The sequence below is a fragment of the Anopheles maculipalpis genome, chromosome X, assembly GCF_943734695.1.
Source record: "Anopheles maculipalpis chromosome X, idAnoMacuDA_375_x, whole genome shotgun sequence".
In the NCBI taxonomy this organism is placed as follows: domain Eukaryota; kingdom Metazoa; phylum Arthropoda; class Insecta; order Diptera; family Culicidae; genus Anopheles; species Anopheles maculipalpis.
In genome coordinates, this window is record NC_064870.1 from 9,543,250 (window position 1) to 9,567,254 (window position 24,005).

General features: G+C 48.0%; 5 protein-coding genes across 8 annotated transcripts in view; 2 read left to right on the plus strand and 3 right to left on the minus strand.

Annotated features, from left to right (window-relative positions):
- Positions 1–24,005, minus strand: part of LOC126560468 (60S ribosomal protein L10-like) — a 277,878-nt gene that overhangs the window by 174,795 nt on the left and 79,078 nt on the right. The gene's annotated exons all lie outside the window — the stretch shown is intronic.
- Positions 1–24,005, plus strand: part of LOC126561545 (probable 60S ribosomal protein L37-A) — a 450,882-nt gene that overhangs the window by 171,498 nt on the left and 255,379 nt on the right. The window lies entirely within an intron of this gene.
- The window catches only part of LOC126568394 (transcription factor btd), a 147,106-nt gene that overhangs the window by 69,910 nt on the left and 53,191 nt on the right, over positions 1–24,005 (minus strand). The gene's annotated exons all lie outside the window — the stretch shown is intronic.
- Positions 1–24,005, plus strand: part of LOC126558141 (aminoacylase-1A-like) — a 220,867-nt gene that overhangs the window by 51,415 nt on the left and 145,447 nt on the right. The gene's annotated exons all lie outside the window — the stretch shown is intronic.
- Positions 439–23,955, minus strand: LOC126568808 (transcription factor Sp8). The gene is made up of 4 exons (XM_050225449.1): positions 23,676–23,955; positions 3,123–3,487; positions 1,353–2,266; positions 439–1,292 (listed from the first exon to the last, which is right to left on the minus strand). Exons 1-4 carry the CDS (start codon positions 23,781–23,783, stop codon positions 523–525), a joined length of 2,157 nt encoding a protein of 718 aa, XP_050081406.1. The 5' UTR covers positions 23,784–23,955; the 3' UTR covers positions 439–522.

Consider the following 24,005-nt stretch of genomic DNA (forward strand, 5'->3'; position numbering starts at 1 on the left):
GACGAGACAAAACGATATAAGAAAAAAGCGAATTACAATTACGAGGATAAAATAACAATTTGTGTATGTGTGTGTCTGTGTGAGTGTGTATTTGTTTTTTTTTTGTTTAAGTTAAGTAAACATATTTTATGGTTCATATTTGATGTCCCTTATTTTGTAGATTTCTTTTTCTTCTAGAATTTCACTTTCAAATACCGAATCCAAAACGCTTCTGCAAGAAGCAAGAAGAAAACAGCACTATTCCCTATTAGACATTAAGCTAGTTCCAAGGATCACCAGCGTTGGGTGACACCTTGTACATTCTCCATGATTAGCGTACGGGTTTGTGGTTTATAAGGGCTCGCGTCTAAACGGATCGTGATTCGGACATTGGGATCACCCTCCAATAGAGCTATACTTGCGATTTAGGTTTGTTTGGATGTGGCCACAGACGGTCTGAACGGTTCAGATCCAATCTGCTGCCGCTCTGACAATGTCGCTACGCTGTCCGAACAGTGCGAACAGGTCGGACTGCACCGTGCCTCAGACAATGCCCGGCTTCACGTCCATCTGCTGCTGGCTGACGTGCTCCAGGCCCGGACTGGGCGTGTGCGCGTGATGCTGCTGTTGTTGATGATGATGGTGATGATGTTGCTGTTGCTGTTGCTGCTGCTGCTGCTGCTGATGATGATGATGTGAGTGATGCGGATGATGCGAATGCGGGTGATGGTGATGTGTGCCGGAGCCTGGTTGTTGTTGATGGTGTTGCTGCTGCTGCTGCTGCTGCGAGTGGGACAGTCCTGGAGAGCCCATCGAATGGCAGGAGCCGCCACCTAGCATGCCGGGTGGCCCGCCACCCATCACACCGTGAGGCGCTGACAGTGCCCCCAGTGGACCACCGTGCAGATGATCGGTCACCGACGCACCTGTCACGCCGCCCTCCTCCGAATCGCTGCAGTGTGCGTCCATCGGTTGTGGCGCTTGTGAGGTACTGCCTTTCTTGGTGCCTTCGTTACCACCCCCTCCACCGTTCGTGCCGGATGAAGTGTCACCTCGGCTGCTGGAGGAACCACTTCCACCATTACCGCCGCCATTGCCGCTAGCGGCATTCGGGCCGGACGCGCTGTTGCCGCCGCCGCCGCCGCTGCCACCACCACCGCCACTTCCAGCTCCGGATCCTGTTCCTGCACTTCCACCTCCACCACTACCACCACTGCCGCCACCACCACCGCTGGCGCCACCACCACCACCGCCGCCGCCGCCGCTACCGCCGCCACCGCTGGCACCGCCGTTGTGGGTTTTGACGTGTTTGGCTAAATGATCACTTCGCATGAATCGTTTGTTACAGACGGGGCAAGCAAATCGTTTCTCACCTGTGTGCGTGCGCAGATGCCGCTGAAGCTCGTCGGAGCGCGTGAAGCGCTTGCCGCAGAACAGCCAGTTGCAGACGAACGGCCGCTCGCCGGTATGCCACCGGAGGTGCGCCTTCAGGTGGCTCGTCTTCCCGTACACCTTGCCACAGCCCGGTATGTGGCAGCTGTGGATGTTCTTCTTGCGCAGGTGCACGCCGGCGGGCCCGAGCCGCTCCGCCTCCTGACAGTTGGGGCAGTCACAGGTCGCCCGGCCGGAGTAGCGCCGCTGGCTGCGCGGCGACGGTGCCTGCGGGGCGCTCGGTGGCGGTGCCGGCGAACCTCCCCCGTGCGGACCTAGCCCGAACCCGCCGACGCCGGCGGCCGACTGACCGACGCTCACGCCGACGCCGCCCGGCTGGAGCATGCTCTTGTAGCAACTATCCTGCAGCAGATGCTGGCCGGAGCCGAGCAGGTGTGCGGTGTTGGTGAGCGACGCGTGCGTCAGGGTGGAGGCGTAATGCTCGGAGCCGCTCACCGAGGCGGCCGCCGCCGACGCGGCATAGTTTGCCATCGTTGCCGCATGCATACCGGCGGCGGCACTCGTGCCGATATCGAGCCAACTGCCGGCCGCCCCGTGCATGTCCCACCAGCCGGTCGGCGTCCCGTGGCCCCCGTTACCGCCCAGCCCGTTCGCGTCCGGCTTGCCGACCGCATTGAACGGGTGCCAATCGTACGGGTGGCGACCGTAAACGGACCCGAGCTGGGCAGCGGCAGCGGCGGCCGCAGCCGCCGTCGAGCTTGCCTGCCCTGGTCCGCCACCGTCCCCACCGACCTTGCCTGCCGCGGCCGCGCCGAGTGCGTGCTGGAGGGTGTGGTGGGCATTATCCGCCCCACACCCACCGGGCGAACCGGACGCACCGGAAAAGTAAAGATCACTGGATCGCAACAATGAAACCAGATAAAAACAGGTAGGTGGGAGAACAAAACAGGGATAGGGGGGAGAGGGAGAGGAAACATTACAAAAAACACATATACATGCGTATTGGAATGTAGAGACAAACACGCAAAGGAAAGCAACACAAAACAAACAACAATATATGTAGTTTTGGACAAATTCAAACAGGGCCGTTCGTCGAGAAAGAAGGGGGAGAAAAAAGAAAGAAATAGAAAAAAGAGAAAGAGAGTGATAAGAAGAACAAGAAAAGAGAATAATATAACAGAATTATCATAGTTTTGCGCGTGTGGCAGTGTGAGTGTGTGTGTGGGTGCGTGTTAATGGAATGAACTATGCAGTAAGCTATATCGTTTTAGAGTCGATTGTTTTTCGATCGCTCTGATAGCCATTTTCCTCATTACTTACTAAATATCAGTCAAATAAAACTCGTTACTAGAAAATACGGCAAAGAGCCGTGGTATTGGAAATAAATAAAAAATAAATAAATAGTTCGTTACTTGTCAAACGGATCAATCGGGATGAAACGAAAGAGTGGATGAATTATTGGTTACTAATCAAAAATTATTTTGACAGTTGGTTTTACTCAAACGACTGTCACTGTAATGTCAACTGTCACTGTCAACTGTAATGTCTAATATTGCTACTTGGGAAAAAAACTATCATTTAATTCTCTTGTCCTCATTAACTCTTTTGCTCTACTACTAGCAAGTATATCGTTTTTTTACTTAATAGTACCACAAACACACAACACACACACACACACACACACAACCACTCTACTCTTTCGCGCTAAGCGATGTAACAGGAAGTTTTGTAGGAAGCGCGCACTCTCTTACCTGGACGTAAGATTCGCCATTGGGCTAATGGTGGACGAGCTGCCGGATGACGAAAGCCGCCCCAGCGATGACTGCAACACCGAATTTCCTCCCAGTCCTCCACCGCCTCCTCCACCGCCACCACCACCACCTCCTCCACCACTACTAACACCTGAACCGGAACCGTTACCACCGTTCCCGCCACCAAGCCCGACCGACTGTGTGTTCGAGGGTGAGTGCGGTCCGGACGAGATAGGACTTTTCTTCCACGGGTGGAACCCTTTGCCGACGGCTGCGTCCGCTAACGGTGGTGGTGACTTGCTGGACAGTTTGTTGCACTGTGCCGCCAGCATCGCCAGCGGTGTTCCTCGCAATCCCGGATGTTCCTGTGGGTGGTAAGGGGTGAAAAGTGGGAAACCATAAAAAGAGAACGAGAAGAGCGAGAAAAAAAAACACTGATGACATTTGTGTGTCTGTGGTGTCATCGTATCGGGAATTTTTCCACCTGAAGATAACACAACAATGCGCTCCGGAGTTGAAGTTCATCAATGTCCGGGGAATGAATTTTAGCTTCAAGAATCCAGATGAAAAACACAGCACAGAAGGATATGGCCCTGCTCGGGTCGGCTTCATTTGGAGGTACATTTTAACCAGTTTTTCTTTTCTTCAAACACTGGCCTTTGCCTCTTTGTTTTTGTGGTTTCAATCACCCGTGCGAGCACGGCCTTGTAACGCTCGTGAGACTCGCAGAAGAGCCGGCGCTGGGCCGTCCATCATAATTCGTCGGCTGATTATAATTCGTTTCCGACGACGGGCTTAATTCACAACTTCCTTGGCCGTCGGAGCGGCCGGCGTCAAGAACGAGCGTATCTTTGTTTTAATACCAATCCATGCACAATACGTGCAGACGGGTCCCGACCAAAAAAATAAAAAAAATTCCCCTACAGCATGACGGTGCCCGAACGATCCCGAAAACAGGTGATTTAATGGGGGTACCCTGCACCCACAGTGATCTGGCCGTTCCGGGTTACGGGCGTCGCCCAAACGTGAACGAGATGAGTTTATGGGGATTTCGTGTTCTTTTTGAGTGTGTGTGTGTGTGTGTGCGTGTGTGTGTTGTTTCAAGCTTTCCCAAACATCGTCCCAACGTGCCGGGGAAGGGTTTACCTTTTGTATCTTCGAGAGTGCGCGCGCGCGACGCTCGAGCTCACCCAAATCACTTGCTTGTGGTCCTTTTGTGGTCGGAGTCAGGATTTGATTTTTGGAATGTACTTCCCGCTTCCCTATAGGCACATTGTATACATCTCTCTCTCTCTCTCTCTCTCTCTCTCTCTCTCTCTCTCTCTCTCTCTCTCTATCGCTTTGTGTCTTCGTCTTCGCGGCACTATTAAAAGGACGCAGCGCTACGGAGATGCCGCGGAGGCGGCAGCGGTACACCGAACAGGTATTCGATTTTTATGGTCCAATTTGGTTTATTTGGTCTCATTTCGCCGTCGGACCGCTGCGGGAAGAAACTCATTTACAGCTTCCAAGGGTCGTAAAACTAAACGGTCTAACCAAACCGTCGCACCCAATCAGTGGACCCACAATGATGGAGGGTTTTAACATCATCGCCGACATTATACCCCTTCAAAAGTCGACGAATTTGGAAGAAAATTGTTGCGAGCGCTTTGGCGCTGGGTTTGTTTTTTTTTGGTTGTTGTTTTTGTTGTGGATGTGTGCGTGTGTGTGTGTGTGGGTAAGAGGTGCCAGTTGACTGCACAAACATTTGGGTTTTTTGGGAGACGTTGAAGTTTATCAAATTTTGACACCCTTCAGGATGGGACCTTGGCACGAAATTGATGAGGCTTAGAAATTGGTTTAATTGCTTCCTCATATTTTTTTTTGGAGTTTCCTTACCGAACGAACCCTTTCACCCCGGGACCGGACGTTGGCCAGAAACGCTGCACAGTGGAGAGATCTGCGCATGGACACCCATCCATATTGCATCAGAGTTTGCATGAGCCGCTTCGAAATGGTCACATTGGAATTCTGCCTTCAAACATGCATCATACATACATAGTCCTCGTATCCAACGATCCACCCCCCAACTCTCCTGCCCCCCCCCCCCCCCCCACTCCTCATTACACATCAATCGCCGAAGATTACCGGAGGGCTAGGGTTGAATGGCGCAAAACCGTCTTGTTGATCCGCACGGTACACGATGCCGTTTTGCTTCGTGATGGACGGGCAGGGTTCGCTGGCTGGGCTGGCAATGGCAACCAAACCCGTCAAACCGGTCCACCAGTCCCACCCCGCCGCGGGGCTTACCGAAGTGTCCCTCCCCCCAACCCCCTCACCCTTTACGACACCCAGCCGGTCCGCTGTGACGAATGATGAATGTATTTCTAATTGCAAAAATGGTAAATCGCTAGAAGGTGGATGAGAATATTAATACGAGCGATAATTGCATTAGCAAGTTGGGCAGTGGGAGGGGAAGCTTGATGCGCGGTTCGAAAGGGATCGAATTCGATGCAGCGGGGACGATTAAATCCGCCTCCTCCCCCACCCCGCTTGAATGTTGAATGCAGATTGCAACATGGTAGATAATGGTATGATATTCAAACGGTGGGTAACGGCGTGAGATAAAGGCGGAACAGTGTGGTACCGGACCGCCAACTCCCGGTTCTGGTTGTAGTTAGCCTTGAAGGATAGTGGCGAAGGGTTGTTCATGCAAAGCGTGCTCACGCTCACACACACTGATACAGCGATTAAGGGTCGAAGGGTCGCGGAAGGAATGTGTTAGAGGTTAGCGTCAAGTTGCGTCGCAATAAGGAATTCGCTTCGTTGCAATCATATGTTTCTTCGCAGGAGATGTATGGATGACATCTAGAGTTTGTTGGTGACAGCTCTTGTACCAATCACAAGCAAAGTTCGGAAAAATGTTCTTAATTGGCCGTCCCAATTCGAAGATGCATGCAATATCTTGAGGACTCTTTTCGCGGCGTTTTTGAATTCGCGTTTTGATACACTTCGGTGTTGACATCAGAAGAAGAGTTTTTAGAAGAATTCCTCTTCCTGAAGCTTAGCTATGAGTATGGTTGCGTTGCGCTTGAGCGCTAGTGACATCCGGAACAACGTTGGTGATACTCGAATGCAATTCTTGCCAGCTTCCAGCAAATATCCTGAGCTCTCCTCGCCCGTCCAACCTTTTAAAATGCTTCCTGGAACTTCCCACTATCATCTTCCCACAATCTGTTTTGCTTTTGACGGGTGCTTCTCGTGTCTTCGTTGATTTAACACAATCGCCCAATTAATTAATTTCGCTCTTCATTAAAACAATCCAACGCGCTAGCGCCACTCGTCCATTCTTCGCGCCTTTGTCCCCATCACTAGGCTAGCCACGCTGCACAAGTACCCTTTTGCATTCCTATTTCTTGACTTCACCTCTCCACTACCACCATCTTCTTCATCTTGTCTTCCTCCTACCCTCTTCTAGCTCACCAATTACGTCGTATTGCGCATGAACATGAACTTAAACCGTAGGGCTCTTGGCATCAAAGAAGGGAAGAAAAACAGCCAGTACCGCGTGCGTGTAACGAGCAACACGGGTTGAAGCGCAGAAGCTGCCGTTTGGCCCAGCCGTTAGGGGAAAACGACGCCAGGAAACATTATCAAAACAACCGATCAATCAATGCGATTAAGCGCGTACCACCGGGCAGTACGGTGCCGGCCGGATCAGAAAATGGCACCCTGGTGGCGCGCGATGGTGCGAGATCACGCTGCACGAGGAAGCGGGCACAACCTTCAACGGGTCCCGGTTGCTCGTTAAACGTGCAATTTGCTCTCGGTGCCCGCACCGCACCACTTGCTGGCATCGGCGCTTGACTCGCCCGAGAACTGGTTTCGCTGATGCCGATCCGATCGGTAATCTACGATCGCTGGCCGCTGGGTTCGGGTGCGATTACGGGTGCGAGTTATGTACGGTGGACGAGCGTAGTGCGAGCTAGTGCCTCCGAAACTGTGTCGCTCTAGGACGTGTTACACACGCTCTGGTAGTTAGCGGACCTCGGCAAGAGCATTTGCAAGTTGCAACTGCTTCGATAGGATCGACCCTTGTGAGGGTTCAAGGAAGTTATCAAAAAAAAAAAAAAATGACGTCTCTATTCGCCAGCCAGTAAACTAATGTTCTGACACTTCTTTTTGTTCTGCTCGTCCCGAAATGGGTGGGAGAGAGAGAGAGAGAGAGGGAGCCACAAAATGTATCCCAAATGTATCGCCTAAACGAGAATGGTTTCAGAGAATTATGCTACAAAATTGGAGTCACTGTTGGCGGCAGCATGAACCGCACCGGTTCCACGAAACCCCCGCAAGGAAGGCCGCTCGCGAAGACCATAAAACGTGGTTTGCAGATTGACGTGCGGTGCGGAAAACAATAAAACCGAAACCGGACCATTATTCGCAAGACGCAACCGTAAACAAAAGCTGGGGGGGGGGGGGGTGAAGGTCCCTTTTACGTTGATCTTTTCAACAATTAATTTCTTTTACTGGCGAAACGATGCATTAATCACCCGCTGACTGGCGCCGGGTTCTATGACGGAGTTTCCATCCCTTACGGCCATTTATGACTCGCTGTATGTTGCCTGTGTGTGTGTTTATGGTTCGAAGTTTCGCAAAAGAAAAAAAAAAGAGTTGCAGCGAAAGTATGAAAATGAACCACTCATTTTGATCGTTTAAAGTTTGCCGCCATTTAATCCTGGCTCTCGTGGCCCAACGGAAGTGTTTAATTTGTTTATGGTAGTAAAACTTTTGAAGTTCATGTCTGATTTGCCCTAATTACCCATCGACTTTTAGTGATGGCGGGTGTGGGTAAAAATTGGGACTTCGAGTGCTCGCTGGAGTACTCGCCAAGTTGGCGTAATGAACTTGTAACAAGAGCCCTCAATTAGAGCTCACTTTAAATGGGGGGTAAGGAGGGGTTTTGTTTATTTATTTTGACAACAAGCTAAGAGTGCAAGGATTCCTGAAGGAACCCCATTTTGAGGTTAATATCTGTTTCCAAAATAAAGACATCTGGTGTGCAGTCGTCCTTCATGCAATAAAAAAGGGACAAATGAAGATACCAGATATCAACATATGATTGAGTTATCAAACACACTTTCTGCTTGGTCAATTTTAAGGCATCCATGCTTATTTCGTAGAGCTCGATTAGTTGAACAGTTACTAACGTCATTATAAGTGAGAAGTTGACAGGTCACAGGGGTTAACAAGCTGCCTAATACAATCAACTTGAGTAATTCACTTCTCACTAATAGAAATGAATTTCTCTCTTGTGTATGGAATGAATTTTTGCAATTCCAGCCACTCCCGACATTATTACTATCAAACTGACAGATTGCAGACGTTTAGCTGTGGTAGAAGGGTTACTTGGGTAATTCATTGCTGATTAGCTTAAAATGAATTTCTCCTTCTAGCACAGTGCAATGAATTTCTTTATTAATTTTTATTTAATTTAGTATGACGGCTCTACGCCGTATTGTCAATTTCTTTATGAAATCGTTGACAAAATTGATCGTTCAAGACTCTTCAGAAACTATCCCGGACACCCCAAAACGTCGTGATGGTAGGAATTGTCGAAATGAAACAATTATCTTAAGAATTCTAAGGGAGGTATTTTTTAATCAAAACATTGGAAAATAACTGTGCCCATCTATGAGTAAAATTAAATCAAAGAAGCCTGAAATGGATCGCCGAACCCCTTTCCCAAAGTTTCAGTGTCAAATAAATAGGGTAGAGAATAAAATTCTCCTGATTTCTATCACCCGTAAGTGAATTACCCTTAAATAGGTAATTCTTATCCTTACAAATAGTCACCAGCACGTTCACTCGTTGCCTACTGTTGGGCGCCCTGCTCGCCACCAGTTCCAGTCAACTTCGAAAACCCCCGCCGAAAGTTCGGCCCAGTAATTGAAAACCGCAAAACCTCGAGCTAAGTGGATTCAATTTAACGACTTTCGGTGTTGAAAACTTAATTTTCCCAAGTCGATGCGTGGAGGGTTACTTTCACGCTTACACACGAAAAAATTTACCTCCACTGGCACGACGGTACCTGGGCGCTCGCACACGTTTGCTGTAAAATCGATAAGACAACGGTGCGGACACTCTTGACTGCTTTCTTCCACTTCCCCTCTCTCGTCTCTCTCGCTTCTCACCTCACCCCTCTCGCCCTTGGCTCAGCGGGCAAACGTAAACAGGCCCGAAAACTGTCCCTTTACTACGGTCGCTACGGAGCTGTCGGCGGTGCATCTGTTCCTGATGTATTTATTAGCACAAAAACCTAAAATTGAACCAATTTTGAGGTTTTCTCGCTCTGCACGCGCGTGTATGTGTGTGTGTTAGTAGTTAGAATCCATTTGCCTACTGGTAGCGTTTTATTCCCTCCTCCCCAGCTCTCCCCGGTCCCACAACTTCACTTCGCGCCCACGGCAAAATCGTTCAACGAATGTGATCGCTAATGGCTTTTGGCTGTTTTACGCTGGACTTCCCTTCATATCCCGCAACTCCCACCCAGAGCACACAATCCCTTTTCCCGCACTCTCTCTCTCTCTCTCTCTCTTCATCCTCTCACACTCTACGGCGATTGTACAAGGGTGAATCCTGGATCGTTGGGGTCAAAGTGGCGAGAATGACTTGCACGTCCTGTGGGGGTTTATTTGTTTTTAAGGCTTGCCGTTAAAGGGGGCCGCACACAATAAGGTGAAGTGGGGGATGGGGGGTGAAGGTGCACCCATCACCTTCCCCCTCTCCCCCACCTCGTTCCCTCCCTCCCTCCACCCACACCTACTCATTAAAATGTAGCTCCCGCTGTTGGTCGGATAAGAAGTGGAATGGATGCCGGTCGGCTACCGGTCACCGCCAGCTAGCCGTGCCGGCGGCACACATTTGAAACACTTTTTCCGCGGGTGCCTCAAAAGGGTGGGTGGTATGGGGTAGGAAGAGGGGGGGTGGGAGGCTCTTTTTGGTTGGATTGGGGGGGCGCCTACGGTTCGATGCTTTCATCGGTGATCCGATTGTCGTTTCACGTTCGGACACACTTACGCATGAGTTCTCTTCTCTCTCTCTCTCTCTCTCTCTCTCTCTGTCATTTCAAACTTAGAGATCCTTTTTCGCCTGGTTTCTTCCATCTGACGGCATTTCCGTAACCTTTCCCACTAGCTCTAGCATCAACCCCCACCCCCCACCCCCCACCCCATCCCTCTCCCTAGCCACTCTTTCATCCGTACTATTCACCCGCACACTATTACTTAAACCCATATTAACGAAGCTCTATAATTATGTTGTCTTGAGGGTTTCAAATTTATGTATTCTTTCGCCGCTCGGTCAATCCCGCCACCCCCTGAACCTTCACCGGCGACTTCATCGTCCCTTTCCGCTCGCTCTAAGTTTGCTTAAATTTTGCTCCGCTTCTTTGGGTTCTTTGGGTTTTCGCTGCGTTCTTCCCTTGGCGCTGGCGCTCCGGCATTTTCACTCCCGCCGATCCCCGGGAATCACACCGCACAAGAAACGGCACATGCCCGATGCTACAAACTCGATCGAACGACTCGTATTTTCATTCGTTGCGCCCTGGGTTTTTTCTACTTTTTTTTTCGCATTTACGCGCGACCCCGCGCAATACAAACCCATTAGATCGATTGGATGGATCGATCGATGTGCCGGTGTACGCGTCTTTCGTTATTATGCTCTGCTCGCCTTCCGAACCGGATTAGCATTTGCATGAGCCGACCAAGACCAACTTTGGTTTGTGGAACAATTTTTGGCCGCTTTTGAGATGTATTTTTCGGTTCTTCTCTTGCTGTTTCCCCTCTCACTCTCTCCCGATAGAGAGAAGGAACTGCATACGCAATGGGGGAGCTCACCACAATGGGAATGTTTTGAAACTGATGACTTATTCTGGTGTGTCTCATTAGTCGGCTTTAGTGTGGTGATGATAAATTTTGGGTGTTCAAGTTGGAGTTGTTGTCTTAATTTTGCCAAGAAATAAAAAGTTCCCAAAAACATCTACAAAACCATTGTTTCGATTCAGATTTCTTCCTCAAGCTCACTCTTTAAAAAATATGACAGTTTAGAAGGTCCTAACTCTCAAGGTAACTGGCTCCATGCTCTGCCAGAGCTGAAATTATGAGTTCATAGTGGGCATTTTTAACTGCGTCCGGAATAGACGGCTTATCTGTAGTTAATAGAATTTGAGGTGTTTTCCAAACTTTAGTCAGCTTGGAGTCTTCCAAATTTTGAACACTTACATAGTAGCTTTTGGGGCCTCTACTAGATGCCAGATTTTGAGGCGATGAGGCGCCTTGGACAAGCCTTCTTCAAAACCTAAGAATCTAAGGGGCTGTAGACTTTGTCTCTATTTTGTTCACAACTAGCATGTGCCAAACATGTGCTGTCGTTACAAGATCTTTCCAAAGAGCACAATAATTACTCCCTCTTATATCGCTGATACCTGGATTCGTGACTTGGACATCCAGAGCCGCCATTAAAATCCTTCTCTAGAGCAGCTTAATAGCTTTGTTTATTCTCTCCCAGGAATCTTCCCTCTGTGCACTAAATGCTTCTACGTGAGCTCATCAAGCTACCCCTACCCAAGTATCAACTTTTGCACTAGTTTGATTAATCATCCCCTATCATCTCCACAATGTATCGCCATTTGCCAATGTGGTAAGTTCTATTTCATTACTTCTCCCGCTAATGGGGGGGGGACCTTCTTCAAAACAAATGCAGCAAAACGAGCTGATGCTACAGAGCGACAAACATGAGCGAAGATGTGATTGTAACTAAAATTAACATTTGACGAACGAAGTCTTCTGTGAAGGATCATTAGCCGGAACACTGGCAGGCGTGCGTGCAGTGTGTGCGAGAGTGCGAGCGAGATAGCCGAGCGTCGCACCAGTTGGTGGTTTGCGTGTCCGTTTGGCGGGTTTGAATGAAGCCCGTCCGACAAATATAGTAGCCTCCGGCGTTGGGAAGCAATCGCAAACAATGTTTCGCCGGTGGACCGAGATTCTGCAACAAAGTACAACGCATGCAACGGGATGCATTATCGAACGGAATCGAATCGGTTTTGCGGTAGCCATTGCCATTTGTTATCCCGGTGGACGGATGCATGTATGTGTGTGTGTGTGTGTGTGGGATGCACACGCCACACGCCACACGGATCCAGCGAACCGGTCGAAGGTGAGTTGAGTGCGTGTCATGCGTTTCTTGTGTGTGTTTTTTGTGCGTGAGGTCGCATATCGAGGTAGAGAGGAGAAGATAGAACAGGGCGCTGCAGGGCAGGAAGCGCAAAAGAAAACTCAATCATTATCCCGAAGTCCCAGTGGTGCACACTCCGAGACAAACGAGCCACAACAGTGTCCAACCGTCCTGTTGCGTGCAACGCTCAGTATCCTGGTCACGGCACCAACCAGTTCAATGCTAGGAAGCCTCTACACACACGCTGACTGATAAGCGTGCGGTTTTTGGCCTTGGCGTTCGGGATGACTTACATTTTAAAAAGGAAACCCAGCGCTCATTACGGCCGAAACAATGTAGCGTTGGCCTGGGTGATCTGTCAAGGTTGCTTGCAGTCTGCAGTCTGCCTGCAGTTACTGTTGCAGCATATCTTCAAGCCGATCGCGTGTTTCGAACGACGATAATAGCTCGAAATCTGTACCCACCCCCTCCAGAGCCTTCCCATCTCTGCACACGATCCATTTATTTACCTTCAAACAAATTTTCCCATGGCTTTCCCCGCCCCAAAGGCCAGCAAAGGGTTTGGAGCGAAAAAAAAAACGCTTCTGCCTCGCTGTGTCGCTAATGACATTTGGCTTCCAGGAATCCAGACACTCAGGAAACTGACTTCCCCGGCAATTGCAATTAAGCGCCTTTCCTTCGCGCCCGCATTGACAAACCGGGTTGAAGGAAGAACTCATTTTAACCCCATTTTTCTATCGCTCGTTTGCGATCCGCAATAAAACAAAAAATGGCGATAATCATAATAATGAAAAGATTGCAAGAATCTCGACCAGGTCGCTGTAAAGTAAGCATCTAACAGGGTTCTTTTCGGTCACCGCTTCATCCGCCTGTGGCTTGTTGGCTGTCAGCTTCATTGCACGTTCCTCAGCACCCATGTGGCGGTGCAGACTTTTGACCCCTGACAGTTGAAATTTTGGACGAATCGAAAGTTGCGACCATCTCTTTTTGCTTGATCCTTACGTAAATCAGTGCATGTAAGTAGGACCTCAGTATTCTTCTTGTTTCTTCACATTTACAATTTGAAGAGACGGATGAAGGACTCAAAGTCTTATCTCAAACGCGAGGATTAATGCCGCGTTCTTAATCCTTTGTTAAGATAATGAAATGGATGACGTATATGTATGTCATCGGCGTGTAGGTAAATCGTGAATTCGAATCTAATTCGTGATTTAGCCCAAGATTGTCCCGTATTCCTCACTAACCCGCATGATTCCTTGAGCATCTGCTCCGCAACTTCACGTTTACAGTTTGAAGAGACGACTCAAGTCAAAGGATTCAAAGTCTTCTTCTTCTTCTTGGCCTGCTCAGGATTGAGCACGTCGTGTCGACATGGCTAGATCTCCAATCAGTTGCCAGGAAACTCGATCTAGGGCTGCAGTCTTCCATCCACGGCTGCATCCGATCTCCGACAGGTTAGAATCATGAGTGGGGCATGAGTCCGACATCCTCCTTACGTACTCCAGCCAACGTAGCCTTCCGGTTTTGAGTACAGGATATCAGCACCACCAAACAGCTCAGCTAGCTCGTGGTTCATTCCCCTTTCGCCCTGCTCGCACACAGTGCCAAAGATAGTCCTTAGCACCCGCCCGTTCGAAAATGGCGAGTGCAATGGCGTCCTCCGTCAGGATAATCCAAGACTCGTACCCTTAGAGGACTACCAGACGTATCAAGGTGCGGAAAATCGTGCATTTCGTGTGTTGTTGGAGTCTTCTGGTTCGTAGGAGTTTGTGGATTCAAAGTCTCTATAAACTAGATGACCACCAACATTTACAACCTAATCAAATTAAGTTGGTCTTGTACTATTGTCCCTCACTGTCTGTCTGTCTCACGCACCATTACTGGTCTGCCATTCGGGTCCCCGATGGCGCAACAACGTCACCAATTGTTGCGCGCCTGTTCGTGCCAAGCGTTTGCAAACAGTAACCAATCCCTAGCACAAACTTACCTCACGCATAAACAAATAAAACCAAATAGCGAACCGAAACCCCTTGGCTGCGTATCGTAAAGATCGTAAGAATGGAATCACCAACGGTGGCGCACACAGCTGGATGCACCGACACTCGGATGCACACTTCGGTTTGCTACTTCGGTGGTAGCGGTGTGTTTCGGACGCCACCCAGCAAGAATCCAGCTGTGCCACGCACACAGCAGCGAACGACATCCCGCTGGGACAGGATCATTTGTTTAGCGTTCGTTTAGCGTTGCGTTCGCACTGCACTTTTCGCGGGCCCAAAAAAAAAAAAAAAGTGGCCAATGGTGTCGTGCGCTAATCAAGAGCAGATAATCGAATCACTCGACAGCCACAACAACTCGGGGACAACCGATCGGGTTGCAACCCGGCAACGACACGGGTGCTCATGCTGTGTGCTTAATAAGAGGGAGATTGCTTTTTTTTTGTCGCTCTCTTTGGACCTTCTGCCGTTATCCACTTTGACGGTTGAAGCTTTTCAGCATTCTCAGCAGCGAACTGCTCCATAAAATTTCAATTGTGGTTTATGTGTGTGTGTGCGTTTTTTTATTACTTTTCTTCGTTTCTTTTCTCGCACGGCGACGACGGTTTTTGTGCAATTTTTTTTTCCGAACGTGTCGAATTTTTGGTTTTGCTACGGTAAAAATATCTGCATTCGCGACACCCCGATGTACTGCCCGCCGGCATTTGCCTTTTTTTTTTAAAGCTGCTTTGTTTTTCCCCCATCCGGGTGGGAAGAGGGCGGGGGGGGGGGCGATCGGGTGGAGGGAACGGTATGGTTTGTAGCATAAATTATGTGAGAGTGCTCGAGAGCGAGCGCGCGCGCGCCCGCTTGTTCAGGAATGTCGAACGTTTGACGAGTCCAATGTCGATGAAGGTTTCGGTGCATTATGGTGCAGTTCTTGTGGGGGGGTTTTTTTTAACGTTTTTTTTTTTTTGTGTTGTTGCAATCATTGCACGTCGCGCTTTTGATGGAACAACGCGTTATGTGGAACGAAAGCTTCGAAACGTTCACTTTAGTACTTTGGGGTTGTTTTATTTTCTTGTGATTTTTTTGTAGTGTTGTTTTTAGTTTTACTTCTTGCCAAGCAGCATGCAGAAATAGATAAGCATCGGATTATAAAATACGCAGCATAAATAAGGGAGGAGCATGGGGGGGCGGAGGCGAGCGAGAGGAGGATGCAAAGAGATAATAAATCAGTGCCCGTGTGAGCCGTCGATTTGTGACCGTATCCCGTCGTGTGTGTTTCCCGTGATCTTCGTCCAAGATTATGTTTATGTATATGGCGAGGCTTCTACAGGGTGTGCGAGCCACCCTCCGGGCACCCCCGTTTTGGAGACAAACCACAACATGGGGAGCCGGGACGGGTCGGATGCGAGCTGAACCTCGGTGGGATGGCCTTGGCCAAGTGAGGGGGAGGCATGATCGGCTCCACCACCATGAAAATTTGCAATCAAACCCACAAATCCTCCGCGCGCGTTGAAAACCTTTAAGGGTGAGTTTAACGGGAAGAACGGGCGGGGAAAGAGTGTGTCTGGTGGAGGGAAAAGGGCAACCACGCAAAGGTAATGCAGTGCAGCATGCACTACACGGGTAAAGAAAGAAAGAAAAAACACACACATTGCGCCCGACCCCCGGATGCACGGATGGGATTAATAATAAATCGTGAATAATTTATAATTAATGGCTGGCCGCACCGGTTTTCCGAGCGGTTTTTCCTTCTCGCGCGCGTGTATGTGTGTGCTTTCTTGTTGAAATTTTGCTATTGCTGTTGCCGTTTGTTGCGCTTTACTTTGCTTGTTATTTCTCTTCTTCGGTTTCGGTACCTCGCCTAGAGCGTGGACAGCGCGTGATACGTGATTTGAATTTTATTCAAATTGATTGTAACCACTCCACACGGTACGCGGTGTGCTGGATTCGGTGGGGAAGTGGGAAGGGGGGGGGGGGGGGGTGGATGAGGAGAGCAGGGAAGCAGGGTGAATAAAAAGGGCAACTTTACCAAACACCTCACACGATGCGATAAAGGCAAAGCTATTGAATGGGTTTTTGTCTAGCGTTTACGGGTTTGGAGCACCGTTTCAGAATGGGCACATGCCGATGAGGGGAAGGAGGGAAAAGGGGCGAACGCGTAGGAGTCACATTTGAAGAGGTGAGTGAAATGGCAAGTGGTAATAGCAAATGTCAAACTTTAATGTCAAAAAATTAGGTGAAACCAAGCGAGTACTCGCTACTTAGTGGTTTAAAGGTGTGACAGATGACAGCTGACAGATGTCAAATAGCAGTAGAAGATGTTTTCTTAGGCACACTCGCAAGCTTCCAGATATAAGAATAGGTTAAATTAATCGTTCGAAGTCCTCACCTCGTGGGAGAAAATTGAAATTCAGTATTTGCAAGAGTAAGATCCCTAGCAATACGATCCGGCCTTAGAAACTGGAGAATTCTGGTACTGCTTTCCTTGACAAATCTTGCACCAAGAGTCAAAACTCTTTTCCCTCAAAGCTGCTCAAGTGTGATTGTTCTTTGGATCATCACCAAATCAACCAGCATTAGAATTTCTAGCAACTTCAATCCTGCAAAGTCAGGAAAGGACATACAGCAACTGCTGCAATTTCTACTTCTGCTTCTTGGCTTTACAGCCTTCTAGGTCACGCCAGCCATCGAATGGCTTATTAGACTTGCTGATACCACGCAGTTGGATAATCAGTCCCCACTACGGGGTAACGATCGGGATGAGATTTGAGTCCCGGGTCCTGCCGATTGCAGACCGGCGCCGTTTTCGCCCTCACCATCGGACTGGCCCTGCTCGCAATTGATACAACTAAAATGAAGATCGTTATCTTTTGGTGATCTAGAGATAGTAAAGATGAAGATCCAAATAGCAATAAAATCAAGGAAGTCATGGAAGCTAGAAAAGGTAGCTTAAAGCCTCCCGAGGATGTCCAGGCCAGGCCTTCCCTCAAGAAATAGAAAAAATCATAAACTATCCTATTTTATAGCAGCATTACAGGATTAGATTAGACAAACAAGTCAAGTATAGCTATTGCTAGCAAATGTTGAATAATGTAAGTAGCATTAGAAGATCAGCCTCTCAACTGTCAAACTCTTTTCACTGACAATTCACATTAGCACATAGCGCGTCCATGTCCTTTAACTCACCAGTTAATGCTCTTCTTCACTTCATCATTTTTCTCAACCTTTTACAAATATCCTGCAAAAACCATTTGTATTCCCTTTTTTTCCCCGCATTTGCTCTTCCCGCACCCCGTTCACGGTCGTTACAGCGCCGTTGTGCGCAAAAACTGTACCAAGCGTACGCCGTTCCATTAATCATAGCCATTAGCAGGTTCCCCGGGGTGGGTAGCGGCGTACGGTTGTGGTGCCCTTTTACGGGTGTAAAATTTCCCAAATTTCACGTACACTTCAAACAGATGCCCGGCTTCCCTAGGCTAGACGGGGGACACGGCACAAAAACCCGTCTCCTCACTAGCGCGAACGAGGCGCATCATAATTAGCCGTGAAATTGGTAAAATCCACACCGGTGCCGTTCACCGACTGCGTGCGTTCTGTGAGTGTTGCTGGCGCCACTGCTTCGAATCTTCTGCCTTTCGTTTCTTTTTTTTTTTTTTTTTTTTTGAGTTTAAATTTTCCACCCGATTTCACGCATTCTTCACGTCGGGTGTTCGGGGTGACGATGATTCGGGTTTTATTTTATTCCGGACTAGGACCGACCAGATTCCCGACCTATTCCCTCATTTGTCTAGGTGGCCGGACACCCTTTATTCGCACGCATTACAGACATAAGATTGTGGTAACGAGCGCTTTGCGTACCCTTGCCGTGTCTCTCAAGTAGGCGAAACGAATTGCGGGAAGCATTGCGTTCGTTTTCAATTTTGTGTTTGTGTGTCTTGGTGTAGTTCATTGTTGTCCCTTTTTGGTCGGGGACCGGCTAAACGCGTCACGTCAAATCGATTAATACACAATAAATCACCGAACACACTTTAGAGCAGTTTAAACTTTCTGTTCCTCTATTTAGGGGTTGAGGTTTTGTTGAGGAGAAGTCTCTTACACGATGTCTAACAGCTGAGAAGCTGCTGGTTGAATTCTGGAGCAACGAATTCTCAAGGACCCAATGACCAATTTTTGAGCCAAGTTTGTACTGCATTACTAGAGAGTGCCTTGCACCAACTCGGCGCTCCTCTTCTCGGGGCAGATCAGGTGTGTATGCACTTGGTATGTCCGCCAAAACTGCTCGTCACGGTACCCGATTGCTATTCAATCCTGTCTCCAGAACCTTGAAAATCGCAAGAAACTTCACAAAAAAAAAAAAAAAAGACCAAAGACCGCTCCAAGAGCACGCAAAAAACCTTCAGCACCCCAAAGAGACAACGTTCTAGAACACTCCAGGTCACCGACTGACATTTCAAATTCAAATCGCATGTAGCGCTCGACATCGGTGAGGTTATTATCCTTTCTATGGTGATTTCATTTGATTTCTATAAACTCATATTTTCCAACCCAAACGTGCGCGTGTGTGTGCGCGGGGGAGCCGTCGAATATCAAACGACTAAATCAATGCAGCTGATTAGACCCACTCGACTCGTTGTTTGTTTGCCGAAGAAGCTTAGCTAGGCGAGCGCATGCATGATGCCAGCAGCATCGGTAACTGTCCCCGAGGATCGCATGCATTATGAAACACCGATACTTGTTTCTGAGCGCAAACCAAAACGAAAAAAAATCTTCCTAGGTAACACCTATCGGCAATTTGATTTGCCGGAGCACGCAGAAATTGGAAACGGGCCATCCGTTTTTAAAAATTTTATTCGGATTTGCAATGCCCCTGTCCGTGGGATGGGGTGGACTCTTCAGGTGTTGGTGTTACTGAACCTTGCCTGGTCACGGTAAATGTGTGTTCTGGGTTTTTTTGTTGGATGTAGAATTGCGATAAAATTCTCTAACAAATACTTCAAGCTGACAGAGTTGAAGCACTTTGAAATAATTTCTAGTTGAAGATAGAAGTTCTCGATTTATTTTGACACATCCGTCAAAGATCATTCTCGTAGGGTTCGCGAAACTTGTAGCAAGTTATACAATCTCAGATACAAGTAAGTCGCAAGATATCTTAGGTTTTGTCACACTCTGCGTCCCTTTTCAGATTCATTCTATAAATTTCTTCATTTTGAGAATTTTTGTTGACAAAAATATTCGGTTTGTAAGGACGTTAGTAGTTCAATGTCCTATCCCGTAAACAATATGTATCAAGCAACTTGGGAACGTTGGAGAAAGTTTGCAGCATGGTAGCAAGGATTCACACTGTCCAGTGACTTAGTGGTAGTGACTCATCAGAACTGTCGTTAAAACTTATCCAAACCATTCACCTGACACGTCTAGCTACCGGTAAATTAAGTCACGATATCCAGATAAGTTAGGCCAGCAAACGTAAAGAGAAGGATAAAGCTTCAAGATAGACTGTCAGCTAAATGCTCTGAGGAATATCTCAAGTTTGAGTCTTCTAGTGACATGTCTTCCACAAACAGGAAGAATTCGTCAGTAATTTTGGAATTCTGAAGTCAGAGAAATCTAGAGCAGGAAAAAGAAAATTGTATGACAGATTTGCATTAAGTATGAAATGGCAGAAGGCGTTCCATGAAGTACAGGAGTTGCGTTAGCTGGAGCAATTATTTGCTTGCATTATTTCACTAGAGAATTTTTATAGCAATGAGTAACACAGAGTTTATAGCAAATTTGACGGTATGTGACATCCACTGAATATAGATGAGGTCTTTTGGAAGGAACATAAAATGAACAATTTGTAATTTAGACAGCAAAAAAAAAAAAAACACACACACACACACACAAATGCCAGACTAGTATTCTACGAGCGTCTAACATCAGAATTTCATAATTGATGGTAATGAATCCTCGCCGTATTGCAAAATCCACATGGTTCTAGGTGAAAAATTACTTCAATCTCTAATTACTTCAAAAGCCTATAACTTGCATAATGAACTTCAATCTATTCTAACGCGATATCCTCTCAGATCTTCTAAAATGGATTTAAATGACAGCGATTAAGACGCAGCGTGTGTTGGCTTGCATCTTCACGGAGCTAAATTTATTCCAACCCAGTCAATAGACAACAGCAAAATCGCGCAACTGCGATCCATCAACCGTTCAGCATCATCGGCGTCAATGTTCGGTGGTATCAATTTGTCAATGAAACACATGCAAAACATTCCATTCCTCAGCCTCAGCGACGGTGCTTCAGGACTGAAAGCAACAACGAAAAATCCCTCAACCCCAAAACAACGGATAAAAGTTGAAAACGAACAACAGGCAAACGAAAATACCGTCGGCTCGCGAAACACGCCGGCCAAAATTCTGCTATCCGTCGCCCCAAAAACACGGCACGTCAGGCGTGCGTGTCGTGGCCCGCGCAGTTTATGATGCCCTTTTCCGTGCCGTTTTCCAGGCCCGCTAGCGCTACGGAACGGCGGGCAGGCGAGAGCTGCTCTGATGTTTGATTATTTTGCTTAACGCCGTTAACGCGTTACCATGAAAACTGGGGCCGTGTCTAGGATCGTGACGGCACGCCGGGTGGTGGAAAGGCACACCGAAGGAAAAAAAACACACACACACACAGCTCAGGAACGCACCCGCCGAGCTGCACACAGCGTGAGGCATATTTTTAGCGACATTTAGGCATTCCCACCAAACGGGAGGAAGGATGTGAGCAGAACAGTGCTCGCGCGGATTGAATAAATTCACCCTGGGCCGCGGCAAGATGAGATATGGGCTTTTGTCAGTCGGCTTTTCTTGTGGTTGGTGTGTTACTGGTATGCCACATAGTTACTGTAGAATTTATACCATTCAGGGCATTAAAGAAGGAAGCCGGCGGGGAAAACAATTTGTCTTGCGATTTTCAAAGGGGCAGTAGAGGAGAGAACAGAGGAGGTGAGAAGTAAAGTAACCTTTTTGCAAATTTACACAAGCCGAAAAGTGATTGTGCGGTTGAGCGAACCTACTCCCAACGAAAAAAAAAAACACACCGCACAGGGATGAAGATATATAAATGAAACGTTTTATTCAACAGATATGCCCCCTAGAGAACTGGTAACAACTGTCTGTGAAGTAATGCCATTGAAGAGATCATCAAGAGATCAGAGGACCACGCGCGCGAATGTTGACATGAATGTGGTTGGTGGTTTTGCGCCATTTTAAAAGCATTTTGAACAGTCTTTACATTAGAAAAGGCGGAAAAGAAAATCATTTACCCCCGGCCGTCACCGAGATTTGATGCACAGCCGCCCAACAATATTGCTAAACCGGTGTGTACTAATCACGCTGCACTTATCGATTGCGCTATTCGAGTAAACTAACGAATAAGCGTTAAAACTTCTACACCTTCATCCACCGCAACCAAACTACGCTTTCCATTGCTCTTTCACACACATCCCTAAGGATTGGGTCTGTTTGCGCTCTAAATCAGTACATCAAAGTTTTTGCTCTTTTGTCAGCTCATTTTCACCTTTCGTTTCCCCCTTTCCCCTTCCTCTCTTTCCACTTACTATTCACCCGTGTGCAGCTTTTGACTTCACCAAATCCCAACCACTTCGCACTAAATAGATTAGCTTTGCCCGGCGGTTTTCCAAGGGAAACGCTCCCGGCATTTTACGGTTGCTCTCTTCGTTGTTTAGGACTGTACACATTGTAGCCAGCCAGCGGTACGCAGACCCGGTTAGGACACAAATGGCAAACAAGACGTACACGCACTGCATGTCCTGCTGCGCAACGTCAGCGGGTGATCGTACCCGGGGTCGAAGTGCACTCGAACATTGCGCTTATCTTGTACACACCAGCGGCACCAGGGGCGCAGGGACCAGTTCAGTGCAGACAGCAACACCCAACAAGAAAAAAAAAAACAACAATCCCAAAAGTAGAAGGAAAAAATAACATTCAGCTAATCTCGTCAATCCCCGAAACAGAAAAGAGTACAAAAAAAAAAAAAACAAATCCCTCTTTCCTGCAAAATCCCAATCCCGATAAAGCCGTGGTAAAGTTGTAGTGTAATGGATGGATGGACCCAGCAAGCAAAGCAAAATAAAAACACAAAACCCTACGCAGCGGGTCAAGAGGAGTTTTGGAAGGATAAAGGCGATAAGCCGCTCGGACGCTTGCACGCAGCACGTGATGAAGAAAATGTAGATCAAAACCGTCGTGTAATTGTGTGAACGAGGACAATTTGCCTAGCTCGTTGTGTTTTCCGGGATTTTATTTCGATGCTCCGTGTTGCGCCTTTTCTTCTTTTTTCGTAATTATTTCAATTACCGAACGAACGAAGGTGCGTACGGTATATTGTGTTCTTGCTGCTTCACGCAAAAGGAACGATGGAATGAATAGAAATTGTTTCCAAGCTTTCCCAATCTTCTTTTCTCTCTCTTTGTTCTGCACGGACTGTTTTTTTTCTTCTCTGTTTTGTTTTCATTTCCCAACATGCTCCAAAGTTTCTTCTTGGTGGCGGCTTTGAAAAAGCGTTGAAGAGGTTAGAAAAAAAAAAAATCAGCACAACCGCCAAACAGTGGCAGTGGTTGGTTTAAAATTCGATTCCAATCCAGCCCCCGGTTGCCTCGTTATCGCTTACAACCTCATTTACAAGCTCTACTGATCGTGTTGGTGCGATAGTGTCATCGTGGGATGACAGCTAATGTGGCTAATGTGTTTACCCAGCGTAAAACAGAAAAAAGACGGAATTCGAAACCATCAAAGGAAACCATCGTGTGTCCTCCACCCGGTGCCGAAGTGTGAAACGGAACACGGGTGCGTCGGGTTGCGTCTATGTTTTTCCCTCGCCTTATCCAACCGATCCGATCGGCTAATGATGGTTTGATATATTTTTAAACGCGCACCGACTTACGCCGTGCGATAGGGTAAGGAGGCAAGGACTAGGGTCGCGCCGCCGACTAGAACAAAAGCTGCTCCACGAAATCTAGCGAACGTTGCGTCAACGCTGAACGACCTTGTCCGGTGACTGTGACCGGCTTATCGTGCACCGTGTCTCTATCGTTAGGGAAGTTGTCGACAGCCAAGTGAGTTGCGATGGTGTTGAGCGATACGACAGCTGATGACTAAGTGTGTGACACCGAAGTCACTTGGTTGCGGGCAGGAAGTCGTTAGAGGTTGATGTCTTTTTTTGTTGTTGTTGTTGTTGTTGTAGAGGATTAATTAAGTTCTACCCAGGACAACGCGCGAAAGATGACTCGACTCTTGAGGTCTTTGGGAATCTTGAAGTGTCTGAAGCAGCTCGCCTCTAACGTTTTGCGGACGAGCGACTTACCGTTGGTTTCTGCATGTGGGTCGTAATGTTGGTGATGTTCATGCCCATGGCCGGTATCTGGGTGCTGTAGAACTGTGCCCCGGCCGATGGGCTCATGTCGGTCAACATGCTGAACACGGGATCGAAGCCGGCTCCCCTCGGATGGTCCGTTGTGATGGTGGCAGCACCTGACGGGCGGATCGAACACGAATCTCTACCGTTCTCGACAACTTGTGCGTGCTTTCACTACACACACACACACACACAAACAAACACGCACGCACGCGCTCACACGCGGAGACACTCACAAAGCACAAAAGAAAAATGGGGTTTGATCGTAGCACGCCAAAT